Below are 25,379 nucleotides of genomic sequence, written 5' to 3' on the forward strand. Positions count from 1 at the left end.
AGCGGCCGGCTAGCTTTATGACATGGCGCATTATCTTGTTGAAAAATGCATTGCCGTTTGGAGACATGGTCGTCATGAAGGAGTGTACGTGGTCTGCAACCAGTGAACTATATTCCTTGACCACCATGAGATCTTGCACTGGACCCATGGATGCGCACGTGAATGTTCCCCAGAGCATAATGGAGCCGAAGCCAGCTTGTCTCCGCCCTGCAGTACAGGTGTCAAAGAGCTGTTTCCCTGGATGAGGAGAGATTTGCGTCCTCCCATCGGTATGATGAAGAAGGTGTCGGGATTCACCAGATCGTGCATTGCTCTAGCACTGTGCCAAATTGCAGTGACAATGGTCACGTGTCCATTTCATTCGTAGTTGGTGAGGTCGTGGTGTTAACATTGGCATGGGCCATCGGCTGTGGATGCCCATAGTTACGAGTGTTCGGTGCACTCTGTGTTCAGACACATTTGTGCTCTGCCCAGCATTAAAGTATGATGGTATTCCGCCACAGTTCGCCACCTGTCCTGTCTTACCGGTATGCCCAGCCTACGACGTGTGACGTCTGTAATAATGGGTGTGCACCCAGATCCATGACGTCTGGACATGGTTTCACATTGGTTTCGTAACATGTTGAAGACATTCACCACAGCACTCCTCGAACACCCGACAAGTCGTGCAGTTTCTGGAATTCTCGTGCCAAACCTCTGGGCCATCAAAATCTACCCACGGTCAAACTCAGATAGATTGCGCACTTTCTCCATTCAACATGGGCACAGCATGCTCACTGGTACTACATGCACCACACGTGTGTCTGATTAGAAGTCATCCCTCACCAGGTGACACTGTTATTGCCTGGACGGCTTTATATTAATAATAGGTCGGTGGTCATAATGTTCTGGCTGCTCAGTGTATACTATCTGATACAGAGATATAAGAGCTCAGTTACATATTACACAATTTTAGATTCACCTCATATGCATTATCTTAAACATTCAAGGTGGACAACCATTTACTTCACTAACTCAGAATTTTAAATAGTTTCCTACAGCCTTGGAGTTTTTGCCTTTCGCACAGAATTTATGGACAGAGAAGTCATCATAACATGCTTGTGTGTGGCATGTCTGACAGTCCTTGTCCTTCAGTTCAAGACCCATTTAAAAACTGTGGCCCTATAGTATGTAACACACTCAAGCATATGTGTAATACATCATTAATTCATGACATTCTCCTGGGTAAATTAAAATTTGTTGTTCTAAGCCTCTCTTTATGAAGACTGCAATACTGGTCAGTTTTAACCTTTACATCATTTTCCAAAATTTTCAAAAAGTCAATTTGTTTGCGGATCGTTATCTACTTGTTTAGTAATGGAATACTTAGTAAACCACAGTGTGGACATCCGAAGGCTGCTCTGCTGAAGCAGGTATTTGTACTTTCACTGAACACATAAAATTTTTATACAGAAGCATAAAATATCAGATACTGGGATGTTATGTGACTTATGAAGGGCATTTTATTGTGTCAGCAATAATATATAATAAAGAAACTAAGTTTTATGGAATGCTTTGTACAGCAAATTCCTTTTGTAGTTGCTGTTTAAGAAATAAGATGCAGAAAGTTACACTAGGATGTGTAAGCAATAGAATTAGGGATCCCACATCACTGTCATCTGCATGGGGAGAAATGACTGTTCTGAAGGACTGAAACATGGGCCCATTACTGTTCTTGCTTTACATTCATAGTCTTCATTTGAATCAGGAGGCAGAACTAGTCCTTTTTGCAGACATACAAGCATTATTGCCAAGTCGAGTAAAGAAGCATCCACAAGGAAAACTGTAAGTACTGTTTTTGTTGAAGTTATTATGTTGTTTTTTACAAATAGACTATTTCCACATTATCAGAAAACGAAACTGAGAAAGTACTGCACTGTCAAAAATATCCCACCTCCTATCAACGTTGTGTATAAACATAAAATAATAAAGAGGATAGAAAGTTAAAAGTTCTTGGATCTGTGTACTTGTGAAATTTGAACTACAAAAACCTTGCAATAAGCTTGTTAAAAATTATATTTAGTACTTTTACCATTAGAATAATTGCTAACTTGGGGGACACAGAAATCGGTACGTTAGTATCTTCCGCATATTTTCATTCACTGATGCCCACAGAACAATATTCTGACTTACAGAACAAGTATTCATAGCATAAAGGAAAGTAATTATAATGTATAAGGTTCACACAATTATATCTAGCAGGCATCTGTTTATACAATTTGCAACATTAACCATAGACTCTAAGTACATTTATTCAGGGATGACATTAGTCAGTGTGACACACTGCAGAAGTGTAAAATGACCAGCATGAATAACATATCTGATTTTATTGTCGAATAAACTTTCGACCACGTATATAAATTGAAAAATATACAGTATATTCATACTTTTGTCATCAGAATCCTACAGACTCAGTTTCTGTGACTGTAACATCAAACAGTTAGTAGTACGCTGTACCTTCTAGCGAAATATCTAATTTTCTGCACTGTCTTGCAAGGCAAGAGTGGAATAAAAGGTTATGAGCACAAAATTTAGGTCCACCAAGCGATTTTAACGAGGACATCAATGTTTCCTGAAACACAAAATATTCATTTCCTATCACCCTTGACCCAGTGATAAACCCGTCTCTTAGTTTCTTGTTCTTTTCTAAAAAAAAAATAGTTATCTATGTTTCCCCAAAGCCTTGGATCAAGTATATTATTTTGCACTTTCATCAAAACCAATGTTGACAAACTTCACTTCATGAAAAATAGAGAAGAAACACAAATACAGTAATTTGAATGTAGGTAAAAAAAAAGGAGGAGAAAACATTGTGACGTATTAGTCCCATTAATGGACTTGAAAGAAAGAGTATTATAGAGAAAGTCATTACTTACTTCTTCTTTGGTAGTTGAAAGCTCCTCTTCAAGGGCTGCCACCCTCTCCAGAGCAACCCGCAGTCGTTCTCTAACCTGCACATACAAAGAAATTTTTCAGAGCTTCTGAAAATACAAAATCCTGAAGCTCAGGAATTTCATTGTCTAAGTGTATTATTTTTGGGGGGGGGACAAAACCACATAACAGCAACAGTTCCATTATACCTACAGGCAGGACACGGGCACAATCAAACATCTCTATTATCAACAAGTCTGTGTATAATCTTGAGGATTGAATACAATATAAGGGCAACCTCGGATCTACAATACTTCCGAACCGGGTCAAAATCTTGATAGTGACGCCACTCCTTTCCCTCTCGAGCGTTTGAGACAGGACGTCAAAGATTTACAAAAATATATTTTTTAAAAATATGTTCACTTTGTAGCGCACAGCTTTCTTAAGAGCTTGATATATAAAACATATACACTGATGTCCAAAATTAAAGTAACAAATGGAAATTTTGCAAGGTTGCGTTTATTTTGCCACAAAATAGTATAAAAAAGTGAAAGTAAAGTAGAAACAATGTAAAGATTACAGAACGTAAACAACTGGATCATGCATAACTCTATACAAAAATGTTCTCCGTTTTCTCCAACTTAACGGATTTACACACACATTCCAGCAACTGGTTGACGTACTTACTATGGCATGCGATCACCTCTGGCAGCAATACAATAGAGGCCTGACAACGACGGGGCATGCTGTGAATGATGTCATTAATCTTATGTTGAGGCAATAACGCCCATTCTTCCTACAGAGCTGCTCGGAAATGTTGGATGCTGACGTGATGCAACCCGTCTCCTTAGTGCATCCTAGGCATGCCCTATAGGATTCAAATCGGGAAAGCGAGCAGGGCACGACATGTGTGCAAAATCTTCTGTTTCCAAGAAAACATCAACCATCCGTGCTCTACGAGGTCGAGCATTATCGTCGATCAATACGAACTCTGGGCCCACAGCAAAAAAATGGTTCAAATGGCTCTGAGCACTATGGGACTTAACATCTGTGGTCATCAGTCCCCTAGAACTTAGAACTACTTAAACCTAACTAACCTAAGGACATCACACACATCCATGCCCGAGGCAGGATTCGAACCTGCGACCGTAGCAGTCGCGCGGCTCCGGACTGAGCGCCTAGAACCGCTAGACCACCGCGGCCGGCGGGCCCACAGCACCTGGCAACAATCGCACATGAGGTCCCAAGATCTCGTCACACCTGACAGCAGTTAAACCTTGCCGATTCACCAGTACAATTTCATGAAGAGGTGTTCGGTGGTCAACGTTATCCCCGCCCACACTATTAGGGGTCCTCCGCGATACTGGTATCTTCCCACAATGTTTGAGTCCCGAAATCGTGCTCCACGTTCTCTCTAGATGCGAATCCTTCGAGAATCGCTGTACAGACCAAATCGGGATTCATCTGTGAAAAGAAGATTGGCCCACTGCTTGACCTTCCAGGTGGCATGTTGACGACTCCACAGTTTGCCACGATGCAACACGTCCAGAGGATGCTGAGAGGTCACATGCCAGTTGCCGTGCTGTACTAAGTCAGTACTGTCGTGCCCTTAGAGCCAAATAACGGTCCTCTTCTTGGGATGTCACACATGGTCGGCCGTGCGCTGGTCTTCAGGATACAGTTTCGGTCTCTGTAAACGGTCGCTAAACCCGAGAAACAACAGAATAATTTACATTAAGCCATCGGGCCACATCAGTTTGCGACTGTCCTGCTTCCACTCTTTCTATTGCCTTCCACCGCAGAGTGTCTGACAGGCGTCTTCTCTATGCCATACTGCATCGTCTGTGACTGTCTACACAGCGATTGTGGATGTGAGACTACCCAGCGAACACCAATCCGTCTGATAGATGTCCTAACGTCATCATTGGCTGGTTGTCCATTGACCGGAATGCCATCTTCCGTGTGGAATACGATTGTACGGACATCTGTTGACAGTTTGTATGATTATATCGTGAGTTAGAAACAGCGGTTTGAGCTTTAATTTTGGGTACCAGTGTATGTTCGAGGAAATGTAAGACATGTTATTTGGTCTTAAGTGTGTCAAAGTGCAGTGTCATGCCTCTTCACACACGCCATGTCACTGTATTTCGTTCTGTGGAATTCAAACGTGCATATTTTGTAATGGAAGCCATCAAACCTAAATACAGGACAGTGGAAATTAAAATGTCCTGTGGTGTCTGTCCTGCTTCCAGTCGGTCTGTTTGACATCTTTTGTTGCCTTTAAGCTAATAACTTCACTTTTCTGTGACATAAAATTAAATACTGTATAGGAAACATAAAACCAGTAAAGAAAATAGATAAGCAAGAAAGTACACATTTCTTGAATCCTTAGGTCCCAGCATTTTTTTCTCTCTAATCTTTCTACAGCTTTGCACGATATGCTCTATTTTCTGCGAAAAAATCTTTTACCTCATCAAAGTTCGTCAAACGTTTTTCTACATGAAAAATCAAAATGTCGTCTTCTAATACTGGAAAAGCTGTTAATACGAATAGTACCCAATACTGGTGTGGTCTCTCGATTTTATTATGTCTATTTTGTCACTGTCTGCTAGACAAAATGAAATAGGCTTTTCTGATATTGTAGCAACTGTAATACACGCCAAATAAGTGAGACTGTTTTGGCACAAAAGGTCATTTTTATTTACCTCATTTACATTAATAATGTAACAGAATATAATTCACGAAGTACCGATATCAAATTCCTATTGGGACTAATACAAGCAGAAAGTTTTATGTTAAGAAATAGTTTCACATTTCATTCATGTGCTCCAGTTTCTCAAGCATGAGATCAAAAAGTAAGAGTAGTACGAAATTTTTATATAAATTTGGAATCGTCATACTCTTACATATAATCTGAGTGATTTTTATATAAATTTGGAATCGTCATATTCTTACATATAATCTGAGTGATACCCCTGTTTCTTCTCCTTTGTCGTTCTAACAAAGAATCTTGCCATCACTAATTCTCTAACTGGTTGGTTGGTTTGTGGGATTAAAGGGACCAGACTGCTACGGTCATCGGTCCCTTTTTCCAAGTACTAAAAACACCCACAGAGAATAAAAACGATTAACAGAATAAAGCACAGACGACACAGAACAAGAGAAACTGAGACAAAGACCAGACAAAACGAACTAAAATCACACAGTGTGACGGTGGTTGGCCGACCATAGAAATAAAAAAGGAAAAGCCAACCACTTAAAACACATTAAAAAATCAGTTTAAAACCGGAGGCCAAAGGCCAGAATCAACACAAAACAATAAGATAAAACAGAAACACTTAGATTAAATGATAAAAACCCCCTGCCCGAATAAAACGTAAAACTAAGTCAGCCGTAGCAGAATCATCTGTTAAAAGGGCAGGGTGAGTGTCAGGCAGTGCGAACGACTGCCTGAGCACAGCTAAAAGCGGACACTCCAATAAAATATGGACCACAGATAAAACGGAGCCGCAGCGACATAGAGGTGCGTCCTCACGGCGCAATAAGTGGCCGTGCGTAAACCGAGTGTGCCCAATGCGCAGCCGGCAGAGGACAACAGACTCCTTGCGGGAGACCCGCATGGACGACCGCCACACAGTCGTCGTCACCTTGATTGGACGGAGTTTGTTGGGCGTGGGCAGATTGCGCCATTCAGCGTCCCAAACCGAAAGAACTTCGCGGCGTAAGACTGCCCGCAAATCAGTCTCCGGGAGGCCAATCTCCAGAGATGATTTACTAGTGGCCTCTTTCGCCAGGCGGTCAACATTCTCATTGCCAGGTATCCCAACATGGCCTGGGGTCCACACGAAGACCACAGAGCGGCCGCAACGCGCAAGAGTATGCAGGGACCCCTGGATAGCCAGCACCAGACGGGAACGAGGGAAACACTGGTCGAGAGCTCGTAAACCGCTCAGGGAATCGCTACAGATAACGAAGGACTCACCTGAGCAGGAGCGGATATACTCTAGGGCACGAAAGATGGCGACTAGCTCAGCAGTGTAAACGCTGCAGCTATCCGGCAAGGAACGTTGTTCGGAATGGTCCCCTAGAGTTAGCGCATAACCGACTCGACCAGCGACCATCGAGCCGTCAGTGTAAACTATGCCAGAGCCCTGATACGTGGCCAGGATGGAATAAAAGCGGCGGCGGAATGCCTCTGGAGGTACTGAGTCCTTTGGGCCCTGTGCCAAGTCGAGCCGAAGCCAAGGGCGAGGCACACTCCACGGGGGGGGGGGGGGGGGGGGGGGTACGCTGAAGTGCCCGGAAAGGAGGTGGAACAGGGAAAAACCCAAGGCCGGAGAGAAGCTCCTTGACGCGTACGGCGATCGGACAACCCGACCGGGGCCGACGGTCTGGCAGATGGACGACTGACTGCGGGAACAGGACACGGTAATTTGGATGCCCGGGCAAGCTAAAAACATGGGCAGCATAAGCTGCCAGTAATTGTTGGCGTCGTAACCGCAGTGGAGGGACACCTGCCTCCACTAGTATGCTGTCCACAGGGCTGGTGCGGAAAGCACCAGTGGCAAGGCGTATCCCGCTATGGAGGATTGGGTCCAGCACCCGCAACGCAGATGGGGATGCTGTGCCATAAGCCAGGCTCCCAAATCCAGGCGAGACTGGATTAACGCCTGGTAGAGCCGTAACAGGGTAGATCGGTCGGCGCCCCAGCGGGTGTGGCTCAAGCATCGCAGAGCATTGAGGTGCCGCCAACACGCCTGTTTGAGCTGCCGGATATGAGGCAGCCAAGTCAACCGGGCATCGAAAACCACACCCAAAAACCTGTGTGATTTCACCACTGAAGGAAGTTCGCCGGCAAGATAAAGCCGCGGCTCCGGGTGGACAGTACGTCGCCGGCAGAAATGCATAACGCAGGTCTTGGCTGGCGAAAACTGGAACCCATGAGCTACAGCCCAAGACTGCGCCTTGCGGATAGCGCCCTGTAACTGACGTTCAACAGCTGCAATGCCAGTAGAGCTGTAGTAGAGGCAGAAGTCGTCAGCATACAGGGAAGCAGAGACAGAATTTCCCACGGCCGCAGCGAGCCCGTTAATGGCTATTAAAAACAGGCAGACACTTAAAACAGAACCCTGTGGCACACCAGTCTCCTGGACGTGGGAGGAACTATATGAGGCCGCGATTTGCACGCGGAAGGTACGATACGACAGAAAATTTCTGATAAAGATCGGCAGAGGACCCCGAAGACCCCATCCATGAAGCGTAGAAAGGATGTGATGACGCCATGTCGTATAGTACGCCTTCCGCATGTCGAAAAAGACAGCGATCAGGTGTCGACGGCGGGCAAAGGCAGTACGAATGGCCGACTCCAGGCTCACCAGATTGTCGGTGGCGGAGCGGCCTTTACGGAACCCACCCTGAGACGGAGCCAGAAGGCCCCGAGACTCCAGTACTCAATTCAAGCGCCGGCTCACCATCCTCTCAAGCAACTTGCAAAGAACGTTGGTGAGGCTAATGGGACAGTAGCTGTCCACCTCCAGAGGGCTCTTTCCAGGTTTCAAAACGGGGACGACAACGCTTTCCCGCCATCGCGACGGAAACTCCCCCTCGACCCAAAGACGGTTGTAAAGATCGAGAAGGCGCCGCTGGCAGTCCACTGAAAGGTGTTTCAGCATCTGACAGTGGATGCCATCTGGCCCAGGAGCGGTATCAGGACAAGCGGCTAGGGCACTGCGAAATTCCCACTCACCGAATGGAGCATTGTAAGATTCTGGGTGGTGGGTGCGAAACGAAAGGCTCCGACGGGTAATTGGAAGAAGCGGAACTAAGAGCAAAATGCTCTGCCAAGCTGTTGGCAATTTCGTCGGAGTCTGTACAAACTGCTCCATTCAGTGAGAGCGCAGGGACGCTGACAGGGGTCCGATAGCCATAGAGGCGTCGGATCTTGGCCCAGACCTGCGATGGAGAGACATGGAGGCCAATGGTGGACACATACCGCTCCCAGCACTCCTGCTTGCTTTGGCGGATAAGGCGGCGGGCCCGCGCTCGCAGCCGTTTGAAGGTGATGAGGTGTTCAATGCAGGGATGTCGCTTGTGACGTTGTAGCGCCCGCCGGCGATCTTTAATCGCTGCAGCGATCTCAGGCGACCCCCAAGGCACAGTCCGCCGCCGAGGGGACCCAGAGGAACGGGGAATGGCAGATTCGGCGGCAGTAACGATGCCGGTGGTGACCGATTGAACCACCGCATCAATGTCATCATTAGAGAGAGGCTCAATAGCGGCAGTGGAGGAGAGCAAGTCCCAGTCAGCCTTATTCATAGCCCATCTGCTAGGGCGCCCAGAAGAGTGACGCTGTGGTAGTGACAGAAAGATCGGAAAGTGGTCACTACCACACAGGTCGTCATGCACACTCCATTGGACAGACGGTAAGAGGCTAGGGCTACAGATTGAAAGGTCAATGGCGGAGTATGTGCCATGCGCCACACTGAAGTGTGTGAAGGCACCATCATTTAAAATCGAGAGATCGAGCTGCGACAATATTTGCTCAACGGTGGCGCCTCGACCTGTTTCCACTGACTCACCCCACAGAGGGTTATGGGCGTTGAAGTCGCCCAATAGCAAGAAAGGTGGCGGCAATTTGGCTATCAGCGCAGCCAGGACATGCTGCGAGACATCACCATCCGGTGGAAGGTAAAGACTGCAGACGGTAACAGCCTGTGGCGTCCACACCCGAACAGCGACAGCCTCTAAAGGTGTGTGGAGAGGGACAGACTCGCTGTGCAGAGAGTGAAGGACATAGAGGCAGACGCCACCAGACACCCTTTCATATGCTGCCCGGTTCTTATAATAACCCCGATAGCCACGGAGGGCGGGGGTTCGCATTACTGGAAACCAAGTTTCCTGAAGAGCAATGCAGAAGAAAGGGTGAAGGCTGATAAGTTGGCACAGCTCAGCTAGATGGTGGAAGAAACCGCTACAGTTCCACTGGAGGGTGGTATTGTCCATGGCGGAGAAAGGCGTGACGGGACTGGGAAGGCAGATTACGCCGCTGGGTCACCCGCTGCCTCCGATGGAGCACCCGTGCAAGTGCTATCCATTGCGTCTGAGGGAACGGCGAGATCGAGGTCCTCAGCGGACGCAAGGATCTCCACCTCATCGTCAGATGCAGAGCTTTTAGGTAGCGGTGGAGTAGGTGCCGCCGCAGGGGTCTTGGTCTTACGGGTCTTCAAAGTCGTTTTCTCTCGCTGTTCCTTTGGTTGACGTTGTTGAGAGGGCTTATTGGAGTCAGTCTCTGGGACCGAAGAGGATCGCGAAGCCCGTCGACCAGCGACCTGTGGCGTCTTCAGCCACTGGTTGGTGTCTGCTGTGCCGCTGGTATGAACCTGGGAAGGGAGTGACCCAAGGGATCCCTTCCGAGCGAGAGAAGCCGAAGAAGACTTACGCTTCTCCGGCTTAGAAGTGGGGACTGGTGTCCCCAGTGGTTTAGTGGGTGCTGCTCTCGAGGTAGATGGTGTGGGAGCAACAGCGAGAGAAGGGGCCCCCATCGTCAAGGAGGCAGGTGAGGTCCTCTGACTCTGAGAGCTGATGGTATGACTTGTAGCTGAAGGAGCTGGAGCAGGAGTGACAGTGGAGGCATAAGATGACATCATGCGCACGGGATGTAGTCGTTCAAATTTCCGCTTAGCCTCAGTGTAGGTCAGTCGGTCCAGGGTCTTATATTCCATGATTTTGCGTTCTTTCTGGGAGATTCAGCAGTCTGGCGAGCAAGGTGAATGGTGCTCCCCGCAGTTGACACAGATGGGAGGCGTGGCACATGGAGTATCGGGATGAGATGGGCGTCCACAATCTCGACATGTGAGGTTAGAAGTACAGCGAGAGGACATGTGACCGAACTTCCAGCACTTAAAGCACCGCATCAGGGGAGGGATATAGGGTTTGACGTCACATCGGTAGACCATCACCTTGACCTTCTCTGGTAATGTATCACCTTCGAAGGCCAAGATGAAGGCACCGGTAGCTACCTGATTGTCCCTCGGACTCCAATGAACGCGCCGGACGAAATGTACACCACGGCGCTCTAAATTGGCGCGCAGCTCGTCATCAGACTGCAAAAGTAGGTGCCGATGGAAAATAATACCCTGGACCATATTTAAACTCTTATGTGGGGTGATGGTAACGTTAACATTTCCCAACTTGTCACAAGCAAGTAACCTGCGTGACTGGGCAGAGGATGCCGTTTTTATCAAAACTGACCCAGAGCGCATTTTGGACAAGCCCTCCACCTCCCCAAACTTGTCCTCTAAATACTCTACAAAGAACTGAGGTTTCACGGATACAAACGAGTCACCATCAGCTCTGGTACAGACGAGATACCTGGGCGAATACACGTCACTGTCATTCATTGCCTTTCGTTCCTCCCATGGTGTGGCCAGGGAGGGTAACGATTTGGGGTCATAAACGTTAGCTTTAAAATGAGCCCTCGAACGCTTAGAGACTACTGGTGGCTGGCCGCCAGCGAGAGATGATGTACCACGCTTCATTGCGGGTCATCCGCCCTGATGCCACCTACTCCGACCAAGGGCCCTCCCCACGGGCGCCACCCAGCCGCAGCAATAGCCACCTGGCAGGATGGCCATTGCCGGGAGTCCTGATGCCCCAGGGAGATGGGCATCTACTCCTTGGCATACGTGGGGAGTTAACGGCGCAGGCATCAGTAGAGCGATCCCTGTGTTGTCAGGGGGCTACAACCAACAGGGTACATGGCGGCCCCACCACAACGGACTGGCTACCGTGCTGGATCTTAGGTGCAAAAATGTCAAAGGTCGTCGTCGCAGTTAAAAGCAACACTGCAGAGTGCAGTGTGGGAATCGCACCCAGGGACGTATCCTAGCCCAAGAGATGGAAAACGAGCGGGACACCATTGCAACGACGAAAAAGCCGGCTAAAGGTCTCAATGCACGACGGATACAGTGCACCATGTAAGGCGCCCTTCCCCAATCGGCTCGCTCTTCGGAATAATTTAGAAGGATGGAGGTCAAACCCGAGACGGGACCATCACATAAGGCCGAAACATGTGAGACTCCTTTTAGTCGCCTCTTACGACAGGCAGGAAGACCGCGGGCCTATTCTAACCCCCTAACCCGCAGGGGGAATTCTCTAACTACTCGTGCCACTGTCAAAATTTATTCTCCGGTTAACTTCACCAACCCTGCCATGATCACCGGTTTAGTTATCCCGCATTTATTCTCTGGTTAGGCGTTATTACGTGTTCGTACAACAACGCGCTATTCCGCTAGAAACGCTAAAAACGGCTGCTACCCGGGGACTGAAGAACTGGCCCTTAGTAGTGTAGCGATCTGGCAAAAACTTTCTGTCTAAATTTCATTTTCTTGAATACACCGAGAAGATAATATGTAATCTTTCTTACCTGTTATTCCTGTTAGTCATTTATTTCCACTATGGTTGTCTGAATCTACAGATTTCGCTAATAATTATAATAACGCTTATCATTCGCACACCCAATCAACCACATAAACAAACAGCGATTGGCATTCACCCGTTCTGGTTTATTCGGCTCAACTAGTATAGCCCCGTCCCCTTTTGCCTGTGGGAAAGTTTCTTACTTCTAGATGCTACGGGGATTTCCCTAGCATAGACATCACGTGAACTATGCATGCATTCAAAATTCAGCTTATGATTCGTTTAGAAGTCAACTTAGAATGTGTTCAAAAATCTTTAAAAACCAACAGAGATGCGTTTAAAATCATATGAATAACCGATAGACCAATGTGCGCTGGATGCTAGGCGCTTTGTGAAACAAGGTTCTTTTTCTTCAAGAATATGAATTTGTAGCCCCCTGAAATTGCCGCCCGGGGCAGATACCCCGCTTCCCCCCTTCCGCCATCCGGGCTTGTACACGGGACGTTAAACCTTCTTCTGGCGTACGGGAGGGTGAACAATACATAAAGCACTGCTAAAACTCTCTTCCTTACCAGACGTGTTGAGATGCTCTTCCGTATGCCTTATTTACATCCCACTGTTTAGACTTACTACACAATAAAAAAAGCACTTTCACTCAACACGGGTTAGAAGTGAGTTTCGTTATTGCTCTGTACAACAGATTCTCAACTTTAAAGATACAGAATCCACTTGAAGTATTTGTTTATTTTCTCTGTGGCACTGAATTGCGACGTAAGCGATATTTCAGTGATTCAAAGTACAACAACCTAATACTGGAATTTTGCAGATGCCTGAATTACTTGCGATGTAGTCAAAACTAAGGGAATACGAGCCTGTTAATTGTCACTGCCTACAGACTACGCGCATAACACTTTTCCCTAGTAGTTCTTCAGCGTTTGGTGGGCAGCTAGACTGTGCACGTTGAACAGACACAAATTTAAGATCCCCGGGGCCACAATGCCATAAATGTGGAAAGTAGTAAGTCTCCACCGACCAGTATACAGAGTGAGGTTCCTTTGACCAATAGCTTCTTGATTACTACGATAGTTCCTAGCCAATGTCAAACTATTGTTTCAGATACAATTATGATCTTAAAAACACCAGCTAAGCGGTACGCGGAACATCACAGTGCCATCCGTCCAGTTAGGAGACCCAAAAGTTGATTATCAACCATTTGAACCAACTACTCCGTTTTGGTATGGTTCGAAGAAGACCCGTTGCCTACGGGTAGTATCTTTGACTAATAATCAAAACGTCCTCGGTCGCGAGGTGGTGCAGTGGTTAGCACACTAGACTCGCATTCGGGAGGGCGACAGTTCAAAATTCGCGTCCGGCCATCGTTATTTAGGTTTCCCGTGATTTCCCTAAATCGTTTCAGGCAAATGTAGGGATGGTTCCTTTGAAAGGGACGGCCGATTTCATTTCCCATCCTCCTCTAATCCGATGGGACAGATGATCCTGCTGTTTGGTCCCCTATCCAAAATCAACCAACCAACCAAAAAAGCGTCCTAGGTCCGGCTTCGAAACCCGCCACTGCTTAAGTTTTGATTAATAATCAGTAATGCCGAAGGCTTCCGGCATAAGAAGTCGCTCTCATTCTGCCAATGGCCTTGTCAAAGAGGGTGGAGGAGCGGACGAGGTTCAGGGCACTCTCTTGTCCTCGGGGTGAGAAATTGTCCCTAAAGGCAGAAGAATCAACAATGATCAACGGCATGAGGATGCATTAAAGGCCCATAACGTGTATCCACAGTAAGTATGGCCTGTAATGGAAAAAGTGTCTTAATGATCTCTCCACTGGCAAAAGATTCCGGAATAGTCCCCCATTAGGATCTCCGCGAAGGGACTGCCAAGTGGGAGATGATCACGAGAAAAAGACTGAATAAGAAACGAAAGGCTAACGTTCTACGAGTCTGGGCGTGGAATGTCAGAAGCTTTAACGTGGTATGGAAGCTACGAAATCTGAAAAGGGAAATGCAAAGCTCAATCTAGATACAGTAGGGGTCAGTGAAGTGAAACAGAAAGAAGACAAGGTTCAAATGGCACTATGGGACTTAACATCTGTGGTCATCAGTCCCCTACAACTTAGAACTACTTAAACCTAACTAACCTAAGGACATCACACACATCCATGCCCGAGGCAGGATTCGAACCTGCGGCCGTAGCAGTCGCACGGTTCCGGACTGAGCGCCTTAACCGCGAGACCTCCGCGGCCGGCAAACAAGACAAGGATTTCTGGTCAGATGAGTATAGTGTAATATAAACAGCAGCAGAAAATATTATAACGGGAGTAGGATTCATTATAAATAGGAAGGTGGGGCAGAGGATGTGTTACGGTGAACAGTTCAGTGGTAGGGTTGTTCTTATCAGAATCGGCAGCAAACTAAACCACCACCGACAACGATAGTTAAGGCATACATGCCGTCGTCGCAAGCTAAAGATAAAGAGATAGAGAAAGTATATGAAGATATTGAAGGGGTAATGCAGTAGGTAAAGGGAGATGAAAATCTAATAGTCATGGGGGACTGAAATGAAGTTGTAGCGGAAGAAGTAGGAGAGAAAGTTACAAGAGAATGTGGGCTTGGGACAAGAAATGAGAAAAAGGAAAGACTAATTGAGTTCTGCAATAAATTTCAGCTAGTAACAGCAAATACTCTGTTCGAGAATCAGAAGAAGGGGTGGTATACTTGAGAAAGGCCGCATGATACGGGAAGATTTCAGTTAGATTACATCATTGTCAGACAGAAATTCCTTAATCAGATACAGGATTGTAAGGCGTACCCAGGACCAGATACAGACTCAGCTCACAATATAGTAGTGATGAAGAGTAGGCTGGAGGCCCCTGTTCGCAATGCTCCAAACGTTCTCAAATGCTGGCCAAGGTAGGGTTTGGCAAGCATTAAGACAAGCAGTAGAAACTCTCGCCGTGTGCGGGCGGGCATTATCTTACTGGAACGTAAGGCCAAGGATGGCTTTCCATTAAAGGCTACAAAACGGAGTGTAGAGTATCGTCGACGATCCGTTGTGCTCTAGGGTGCCGCGGATGGCAACCAAAGGGGCTCTGCTATGAAAAGAAACGCCGCCACAGACCTTCACTCGTGGTGGTTGTGCCATATGGCGGACGACAACGAGGTTGGAACTCCACCGTTTTCCGGTGCGTCTCTAGACACGTCTTCGCTCGTCGTCGGTACTAACTTCGAAGCGGTTCTCACCACTGAAGACAATTCTACCACAGTCAACTTCACTGCAAACGTGCTTGTTGGTGTACAGAGGTCAATGGTGGCCGGCGCGAGGGGCGCCGTTCGCTCAGCCCCCTTTCTGTGAGCTGCCTACGAATGGTGGTTGTGGTTACTGAAGCACCAGTAGTACATCCGATCGATGAAAATGATGAATCCAGGGCTCTGAGTGCCTCTCTGACGATTGCTGGATTGTCACGTTCTTTCGTCTCTCCAGGTCGACCGCTTTCTTTTGGACGCTGTAGCCGGCCGAAGTGGCCGTGCGGTTAAAGGCGCTGCAGTCTGGAACCGCAAGACCGCTACGGTCGCAGGTTCGAATCCTGCCTCGGGCATGGATGTTTGTGATGTCCTTAGGTTAGTTAGGTTTAACTAGTTCTAAGTTCTAGGGGACTAATGACCACAGCAGTTGAGTCCCATAGTGCTCAGAGCTATTTGAACCATTTTTGGACGCTGTGATCGGCCATGGCTCATCCATTTCCGCCAGCATCGTCGAATAGTGGCAACGCTCCTATTCGAATGTCGTGCGATTCGACGATTACTTCGACTGGCTTTTTTGAGCCCAATCACGTGTCCCCTCTCAAATGCTGATATCTGTGTATATTGTTCACGCGCCTGTCTGCGAAGCATAGTTACTATCCAACTGAGTACACAGAATTAAATTCGCGAAGAGTACGCCCTGCTATCGGATATGTCCCTCACTTACTAACTTAGCTAGCTAGCTGCGCGGTGAAATTGCGCTGTAGCGTCACACATTCATCCATCAGCCGCCAAAGTTTACGATTTTGCATTGTCCGTCGATACCTGTGTGAATATCAGTTCGTTACCAATTTGCGGAACTTCTTCGTGGTGCGTCTTTTTTCCCATAGAATGTACATAAAAGCTCATGGAAACGAACTATTCAGCCACCTGTGGAAGCAGACATTCCTGCAATATGTTGCACTTCCGCGTAAGTGAAAAGCTTTGCCAGTTATGCTACAACTGAATAACGTTAGATGACTGCCAGGACGTCTCAATCAGTTAACGTTCGAAGCTCTGCTCTCTCAAAACTGAATTAAAAACTGTGAAATAAATATCATTAATGAAAAGTGGATTTTAGTTATTTTAGTGAACAAGCACTAATAGAGACTCGTTTTACCCGTTCCGTTTGATAAAAGAGAGAGAGCATCAGAAGTATAATTTGTTTAGTTAAGAAGTTCGTTACTTGACACGGGTCTCACGAAGTTTGGAGTGCAAGTAAGTGTGAATTACATTCCTTTAAAGTGGTAGAATTGTTACACGTTCTTAAAGGCTTAAAGTCGCGACATACTTTTCAAGAACCAATTATTTGACAGAGTAGGAGTGTGAACAATACTGAGATCAGTGCTGCATGTTAAGAGTGACAGAATTAACATATGCTTTACAGATTGTTACACATCCTACATTTTCTAGGTATGTGTTATTAGTGCTAGGATATGTGTAACGTACCCGAAAATTCACAATATTTAGTTAACTGTTCTGTATGACTTCAGTACTAGCATATTATTTGAGAGATCGAGTTCATATGTAGCTTCGTCCAGCCTTGTTATGTTACTCGCCGGCCTTTGGGGCCGAGCGGTTCTAGGCACTTTAGTCCGGAACCGCGCTACTGCTACGGTCGCAGGTTCGAATCCTGCCTCGGGTATGGATGTGTGTGCTGTCCTTAGGTTAGTTAGGTTTAAATAGTTCTAAGTCTAGGGGACTGATGACCTCAGATGTTAAGTCCCATAGCGCTCAAAGCCATTTGAACCATTTTGTTATGTTACTCGCTGTGTGTGTTACTATGGGAAATTAGTGACTATTATTCGTAGACACTGTGGACACCTGTAGTTGCGATGTTTGTTGTAAAAAGGATTCCTAGTGAGAGGTGCTTGCACATTAGCTCATTCTTGGTAGTCTGAATCACGTTGAGGCATAGTAAATGCCGCGCGGGGTAGCCGTGCGGTCTTAGGCGCCTTGTCACGGTACGCAAGGCTCCCCCCGTCGGAGGTGCGAGTCCTCCCTCGGGCGTGTGGTCCTCCCTCGGGCGTGTGTATATGTGTGTGTGTGTGTGTGTGTGTGTGTGTGTGTGTGTGTGTGTGTGTGTGTGTGTGTTTTGTCCTTAGCGTAAGTTAGTTTAAGTTAGATTAAGCAGTGCGTAAGCCTAGGAACTGATGACCTCAGCAGTTTGGTCCCAAAGTCCTAATCACAAATTTCCCATTTCCCGTAGTACATGCTATACACTGCAATAAATGTCATTGGATTTCAAATTTATCTATTATTCGCAATTTTTTTTTATTCACAGATGACGTATAAACGTTTCTATTCACGTAAATGAATATATCGAATAAATATTTTTATTTGTTATTCACGCATTACGAATAATAACCGTTGAATCTATATTCGTCATTCGAATAAATTTTGTCCAACTGGCTGCTGTTGTAAAAGTACGGGAAGTATAATAACATATGGCTCTGAGCACTATGGGACTTAACTTCTGAGGTCATCAGTCCCCTAGAACTTAGAACTACTTAAACCTAACTAACCTAAGGACATCACACACATCCATGCCCGAGGCAGGATTCGAACCTGCGACCGTAGCGGTCCCGCGGTTCCAGACTGACGCGCCTAGAACCGCACGGCCACACCAGCCGGCGAAGTATAATAACAGAATAGCAGTCTGTCGATGATATCATCATTCGTGACTCAGCAGTTGTTCGACTGGGGAAGGAAACTCAAATGAAGCATCGTCACATTCTCTATATTTGATTAAGGGAAACCACATAAACTAGAGATACGTTAAAAAATGTCATTTTGTCAGGTTTCCAGCCAGATGAGTTCGTGGAAACGGTTTAACTTTTCGATGAGTGTCACTGCCATCTTCTTGTGACGTAGACTTTGTCCCACAGTGATGAAAGGGACATTTATCAAAACAGGGTCCACCACCACCGCCACCACCACAAGTTGTGTGGACGATGACATTTTGCCACGCGGGTTGCCATTGGATGGATTAACCTACACCTTTTCTTTGCTCTCATTACTGCAAAGTTTCGTCAGTGAAGCTATTTTCAAATGACTGCATAATATGACCCGTCAAAACGGTTCAGACCACACAGAGAACAGTACATCTTCACGTTCACGTGTGAGAAGCTGACCGTAAGATGTCGCTGCTCAGACTCCACTAGATTGTTCACTTCAAACTTCTACGCTACGCCGCATCCGTTGAATTTATGCTTAGTGCCATGTCTTTGATTGTAAAGTCTCGCCAACACCCTGCGTTTCTGCCATTGTACGAATGAACGTGCGCTTGGCCTCTAACGCAATAATTTCCAGATGCATGGGTTGTATCACACAATTATTCGAAAATGGCATCACTGCCGAAACTGCGCGATTACAAACGAAAAATAAAGGAAAATTTTAGTCCAAGGAGGTTATGAAAATGTTAACACTGAGACTTCCGGAAATGCCGCGCCATTTTGAAAACCTCGGGAGCCTAGAAATCGGAGAACTTAATATTACAGGTTGACAAAACAAGTTACACACAGCGACACGACAGAGGGCAGGTGTTGAGTGAAGACTAGGAAAGGCTGGAGGAGGCAGCCTCAAGTGGCAGCGCGGACTAATGCGGCGGTAAACAGCGCCTCCATTAGCTCCGGCTTCGTGCACACACTAGAGGTGTACATGTCCCGCTTTTAACCCGCCCATGCTTGCCCGGTGGCCAGGCGGGCAGGCCGCCGCGCGTTGTCAACAGAACGGGCAGGCTGCTTCACTCCCAGCCAAGCCAAGCAGAACCCAACCCGGGCAGGCTGCGGGAAACTTGCTTGCCTGCCCATATTACTGCTGAGCTGCGCTACGCAGCCGTTTAGTCTGCGCGCGTCATTGTCGTATTATGAACGTTAATCAAAAGTTTTTATTTTACCTGAGCACCAAAAGACAAATCCTAACATTATATATATATGTATTAATTTCAGGTAAAAAAAATATTGGTTTTATTTGTATATTCTTCCTTTACGCGTATATTTCGGGCTTCTTATCTATATAAATAAAAATTAATTGCCAAATGTGTTGATAAGCGTAAAACTCGAGAACGCCTGGACCAGTTCGGCTAAATTTTTTTTGCTGTGTTCGTAATTCTCAGTACAAGGTTTTTATGAAATAAAATTTTTCGAAAATCGACCGAAAAATTGGAAAATTTGACAAAAACTGAAAGTGCGTTTTCATTGTGTCCGTGTGTTTGTATTGCATACAATCTTGATGAAATTTTGCACACTATACCTTGAAACCAAGAGGAAGGACACAGTCTACATAAAACTTCATGTGGTGCATGGCAGAGGTTCCTTTACATAACGGAAATCGACAAATTGGACGTATTTATTCCGATCTTGATGAAATTTGGCACACTTGATATTCAAAGCAGGATGAAGGGCGCTGCCTGCTTAAAATTCTGAATGGTGCATGGTGGAGGGTACTTTACGTACACACTTCTACACCAACCTACAATTTTATTCCGATCTTGAAGAAATTTTGCACACTTGACCATCAAGAGGAAAATCACTGTCTACATAATATTTCGGACAGTACATTGAAGAGAGTACCTTACAAAAGATTTTGACATCATTTGCGGGTTACCGTGAAAGTTCACTATGTACGCATGTTTCCATGGAAAAGGTTTTTGAATATTTACATGTGCATGTATATGTATATATGTTTATGTATATATATGTATATGTATATGCGTATATATATGTATATATATATATATATACATATGTATTTGCCTATGAGTATATATATATATATATATATATATATATATATATATATATATATATATATATATATTTGTCTATGAGTGTATATATATATATATATATATATACTCATAGACAAATACATATATATACATATACATACATATATACATATATATACGCATATACATATACATATATATACATAAACATATATACGTATATATATATATATATATACATATACATGCACATGTAAATATTCAAAAACCTTCTCCATGGAAACATGCGTACATAGTGAACTTTCATGGTAACCCGCAAACGATGTCAAAATCTTTTGTAAGGTACTCTCTTCAAGATCATAGACATTTCGTTTAAACGAAATGTCTATGATCTTTTTGAAGTTTGAGAGCTGTCTGACACATTCACAGTCATCGTGTTGGACAATTCGCGCACAGCAAATGTCGTTTAACAGTTGCAAACCATTTTTGGTTGAGTGAACATGTTATATTGGCTGCAAAAAACCTTGATGTTAACGAAATGAATTTTCAGAATCAAAATATGACACCTGGCGAATTGCTGCCATACAAGTCGGTTTATTCCGTTACTAACCAAGATGATGTAGTCAACTATCCTACGGAATTTTTAAATTCGCTGGATTTCCCCGTATTACCGCCTCCCAATCTGTAATTAAGTCGGATCGGCAATCATGTTGCGAAAGGTAAACCAGCCACGTCTTTGTAATGGCACCAGGCTTGCGGGGAAGAAGTTAAAGAACAACGTAATCGAAGCCACAATTTTAAAAGGAAAGTACAAAGGTGAGGACAGTTTGATTCCAATATCACTAAGATTCCGACAGACATGCCATTCGACTTTAAACGGTTATAATTTCCAGTGCAGCTTACATTTGCCATGTCGATAGATAAATCGCAGGGGCAGTTGTTATATGTTTGTGGCATCAATCTTGAAAATCATGTTTTTCACATGGCTATTTGTATGTCGCATATTGCCCTGTCGGGACACCTTCAACTTCATTTGTTTACGCACCAGAAAACAAAACTTTCAATGCTGCGTATCAAGAAGTATTACAATAAATGCTACCTAGCAATAAACTTTGACACTGATTCACTGATCACCACAAAAGTTGACAGATATATATGAGTTTTCATAGATAGGTGAAGAGGAGATGAACTGAGGTGGCGGAATCCAACAGAGAGAGGACGAGGAGAAGGATTGGGGGGGGGGGGGGGGAGGTGGGCCAAGGGATGGGTTCAAAAATGGTTCAAATGGCCCTGAGCAATATGGGACTTAACTTCTGAGGTCATCAGTCTCCTAGAACTTAGAACTACTTAAACCTAACTAACCTAAGGACATCACACACATCCATGCCCGAGGCAGGATTCGAACCTGCAACCGTAGCGGTCGCGCGGTTCCAGACTGTAGCGCCTAGAACTGCTTGGCAACTTCGGCCGGCCAAGGGATGGGGAGTGGGGGGGGGGGTGGAGGTGATCAAAGAGATAGTGGGAGAGGACTAAATGGATAGAGAGAAAATACGGGAGGGAAGATGGACTACGAGAGTATGGAATAAATAAATGCCCAGGCAACGCAATGCAGTCTGTGCTGCACTTTTCAACACCGAAACGGATAGATATTTGTACTAAAGAAGTGAACCTCCACCCCTCAAAAAGAAGATTGGTCACCTCCCCAGAAGAATAAATTATCTACGCCCCTATTAACCACTGTACTGCAATGAGAACCAAATTAAGATTTTGGAAGTCTAGATTCTTTAACTTTAGTATGTTTCAGCCAAGTATGACACCAATTATATAAATATTTAACTACGTTTCCAGGATGTATTTTACTGGTTCTGTGAATTCATTCGAAGTTGGAAAAATCATTCTAAATTGCCAAAATGCATTTTAACAAAATCGAAGGACTTGTTTCGTATCCAGTTCGTCTAAAAACTATAGTACCGGGAAAACAATGGCGACCCTGAGCCATTTTTGGCGGCTCCTACGTTTGCGTCATGAGAGTCCACACTTGTAGTCTAGGTCTGCATCATGAGGGACCATATTTCGGACCATCATGATGCAGACTAAGACGAGGAGTGTTTACTTGCATGATGCAAATCTAAACGACGACTCTAGACCCTCATAACACAGACCTAAACGACGAGTCTGAATCCTCATGACGCAGATATAGACGCTGTGGAGAGTGGCTCAGAGTTTCCATTATATTCCTACTACAACACATTCATGGAAAAAGACGCTCTTCATTTTAGGAGTATTTGTAGTGTCTAGGTTTTCAGCATCTTGACTCTGCATGTGGGATTCCCCTTAATATAGAAATACCAGAATAAAATTACATTTTGCAATGTGTGTGGAACTCAACAAAATAAATTGTAATTTAAACTCATAATGTGTATTGCCTTACTCCACAAATGAATATTTTATTTTGCAGAACACTTGTAAACATAAAATCTTTACAAATTTTCCTTCAGTTCCCCTGAAAGTATTATTTAGGCCAAACCAGATACTCCTAAAAATATTTGGCTACTTTTACAAACCCAAGTAACAGAAAATAGTTTACAAACAATAATTAATGTCACTTGGAAGGATTGAAATCAAAAATTTTAGTCTAAAATAAAAATGAACTGTATGCATTACAAAATTTCTATCTCAGAAATTGACGCCCAGAAAGCACAAGAAAGAAATCTGCACTCTTAATTAGTAAATTTGCGCTCAAACTCATAGTTTCCTGTTTAATGTTCTACTGTATTTTCAATGTGTCTGCTGATTAGTGTTTGAATTAATTATGACGAGATCGTTAAGTCTGTCTGCATTAAGACGTGATCGTTTTTCGCTAATTAGGTTTCCAGCGCAACTAAAAATTCTCTCACTAGACGCACTAGTGGCTGGTATATTTAATATTTTTCTTGCCAAACACGCAAGTCGAGGAAGTCGTTGGGAGTTATTTTTCCTCCACTGTAGAATATCTCCCTCGTTCACACAGTGTTCTTGCAAGTATCTGCTGACTTCATCATGTAGGAGAGGAGGCTCTTCTGCCCAGTCCTCAAATTTCGCCATTTTGTACGGCCCTGGATTTGTTTCTTGGTTGCTGTGATTGGGCACTTGTACTGAAACTGTACAGGTTCCAATTGATATTTGCAGAATAATGTGAAGATCGTACTACACATAGCTGAAATTATAATAGGTTTTAGATGATGCTATCATTTATCGTCCTGTAAAGTCACCAGAAGATCAAAACTAACTGCAGGACGATTTAAATAAGGTATATATTTTTGGTGTGAAAATTAGCAGTTGGCAATAAATAATGACAAGAGCGAGGTTATCCCTGTGTGTACTAAACTAAGTCCGTTAAACTTCGTTTACAAGATCAACCAGCCAAATCTAAAGGCTGTAGATTCTACTTAATACCTCTGATTACAATTACGACCTACTTGAATAGGAATAGACACACAGAAAATGCTGTAGGCGTTTTAATGACAAAACACTCTTTTGGAGCATTGCTACGAAGTTGGAGAGCCTTACTATTGACGGAAGAGGTCGAAAGAGTCTAAATAAGGGCAGCTGGTTTGGTATTATCGTAAAACAGGGGAAAGAGTGTCGCGGAAATTACACAAGAGTTGGGGTGGTAATCATTTCAAAAATGGCGTTTTTTGACGTGGCGCGATCTATATATGAAATTTCGATCACCAACTTACACCTCCGAATTCGAAGAGATATTGTTGAGTCCCATATACATTGGAAGAAATGATCATCAGAATAAAATACAAAAAAGCAGCGCTCAGACGGAGAGCTGTAGGTGTTCAATCCCGCGCGAAATTCGAGAAAAGGAGACAAATAAGTTGAAAGTGGTTCGATGAACCCTCAACTAAGCACTTGCGTGTGTCTTGCAGAGTAACCATGTACATGTAGATGAAGAATATATGCATTATCTTAGGAGCTTACCTTCAGCACACATCTGTCGTGCTGCTTGGTAAACTTCAATTTTTTCATCCTCGGTTAACTTTCTTAATGTGCGGTAGTTAGCCACCATAAACGTTGCAATTTTATGCAACATACTAACGCACATTTTCTGTTCTAGGAAGGCATCAGCGGCTTGTTTCAAAGGTTTCATGTCCTGAAAATACATTTTCTCAACATACATATTTCACAAGTGGTTCTATAATATTCAGATGGAATAAAATTACAAACCTCTTCATCGTTATCCCGTACGGTACAGTGAGTTTTTAAGGCATAAAACCACGGTAGAACTAAATGTAGGGTTCGATCCTTGTCACTCTCTAGATCAACTGTGCCTTCTTTAAACGGCTTAAGAAATTCTATAAGCTGGCCAGTGATATGGTGGTCATAGCCCAGCATCTTATCAGAGGCACCTTCATTATGTAAAACAGCCTTCACTGAATCAATCTGAGAATGGACTGATACAAGCATGTCAAAATAACTAATCCAACGAGTTGAAGCCCACTGCTTTAAAGATGAGTTCAGTCCCACACAGAGACCTCTTCTCTTGAAGTACGAAATCGTAGCCCGCACTGTATTAAGAATGGCTAATATATTTGGAACATTTTCTTTCAAAAACTGTTCGCTCAGAACATGTTTCAAGACTGTGTTTATACTATGAGCCATGCATGGAAGACGCTGATATACTTCGAGAGCTTTGACAATGTTACTGCCCTGGTCTGTGACAAACGTAATTTTGGCAATGTCTTCACGAGAAATACCCATAGTTTCTAAGCCATCTTCCAACTCGTTTCGAATATTCGAGCCAGTTTTTGGGCAGTCAGGAAACGCAGAGCACATTAGTACATATTTATTCCAACGCCAGTCTGAATTTATGTAATGCATTGTCACGGACATGTAATGCACCCCTTTGTAATTGTCTGTCCATAGATCAATTGTACTGGCACATATACCAGAACGAATCGCATGCACTATATCTGGGAGCATTTTGCTGCGCACTTTATCAGCTAAGGTTTGAACTTTCCTAGCTACTGTCACTCGGAAAGGCA

The 25,379-nt window shown here is 44.7% G+C and overlaps 1 protein-coding gene across 1 annotated transcript in view; it reads right to left on the bottom strand.

The window, feature by feature from the left end:
• LOC126470529 (liprin-alpha-1) overlaps nt 1–25,379 on the bottom strand; it is a 1,209,312-nt gene that overhangs the window by 218,233 nt on the left and 965,700 nt on the right. The window contains exon 6 of the mRNA XM_050098447.1: nt 2,916–2,990. Within this exon, the coding sequence (XP_049954404.1) occupies nt 2,916–2,990 (75 nt within the window). The remainder of the gene's footprint in view (nt 1–2,915; nt 2,991–25,379) is intronic.

This window comes from Schistocerca serialis, chromosome 3 (genome assembly GCF_023864345.2).
Source record: "Schistocerca serialis cubense isolate TAMUIC-IGC-003099 chromosome 3, iqSchSeri2.2, whole genome shotgun sequence".
NCBI lineage: Eukaryota > Metazoa > Arthropoda > Insecta > Orthoptera > Acrididae > Schistocerca > Schistocerca serialis.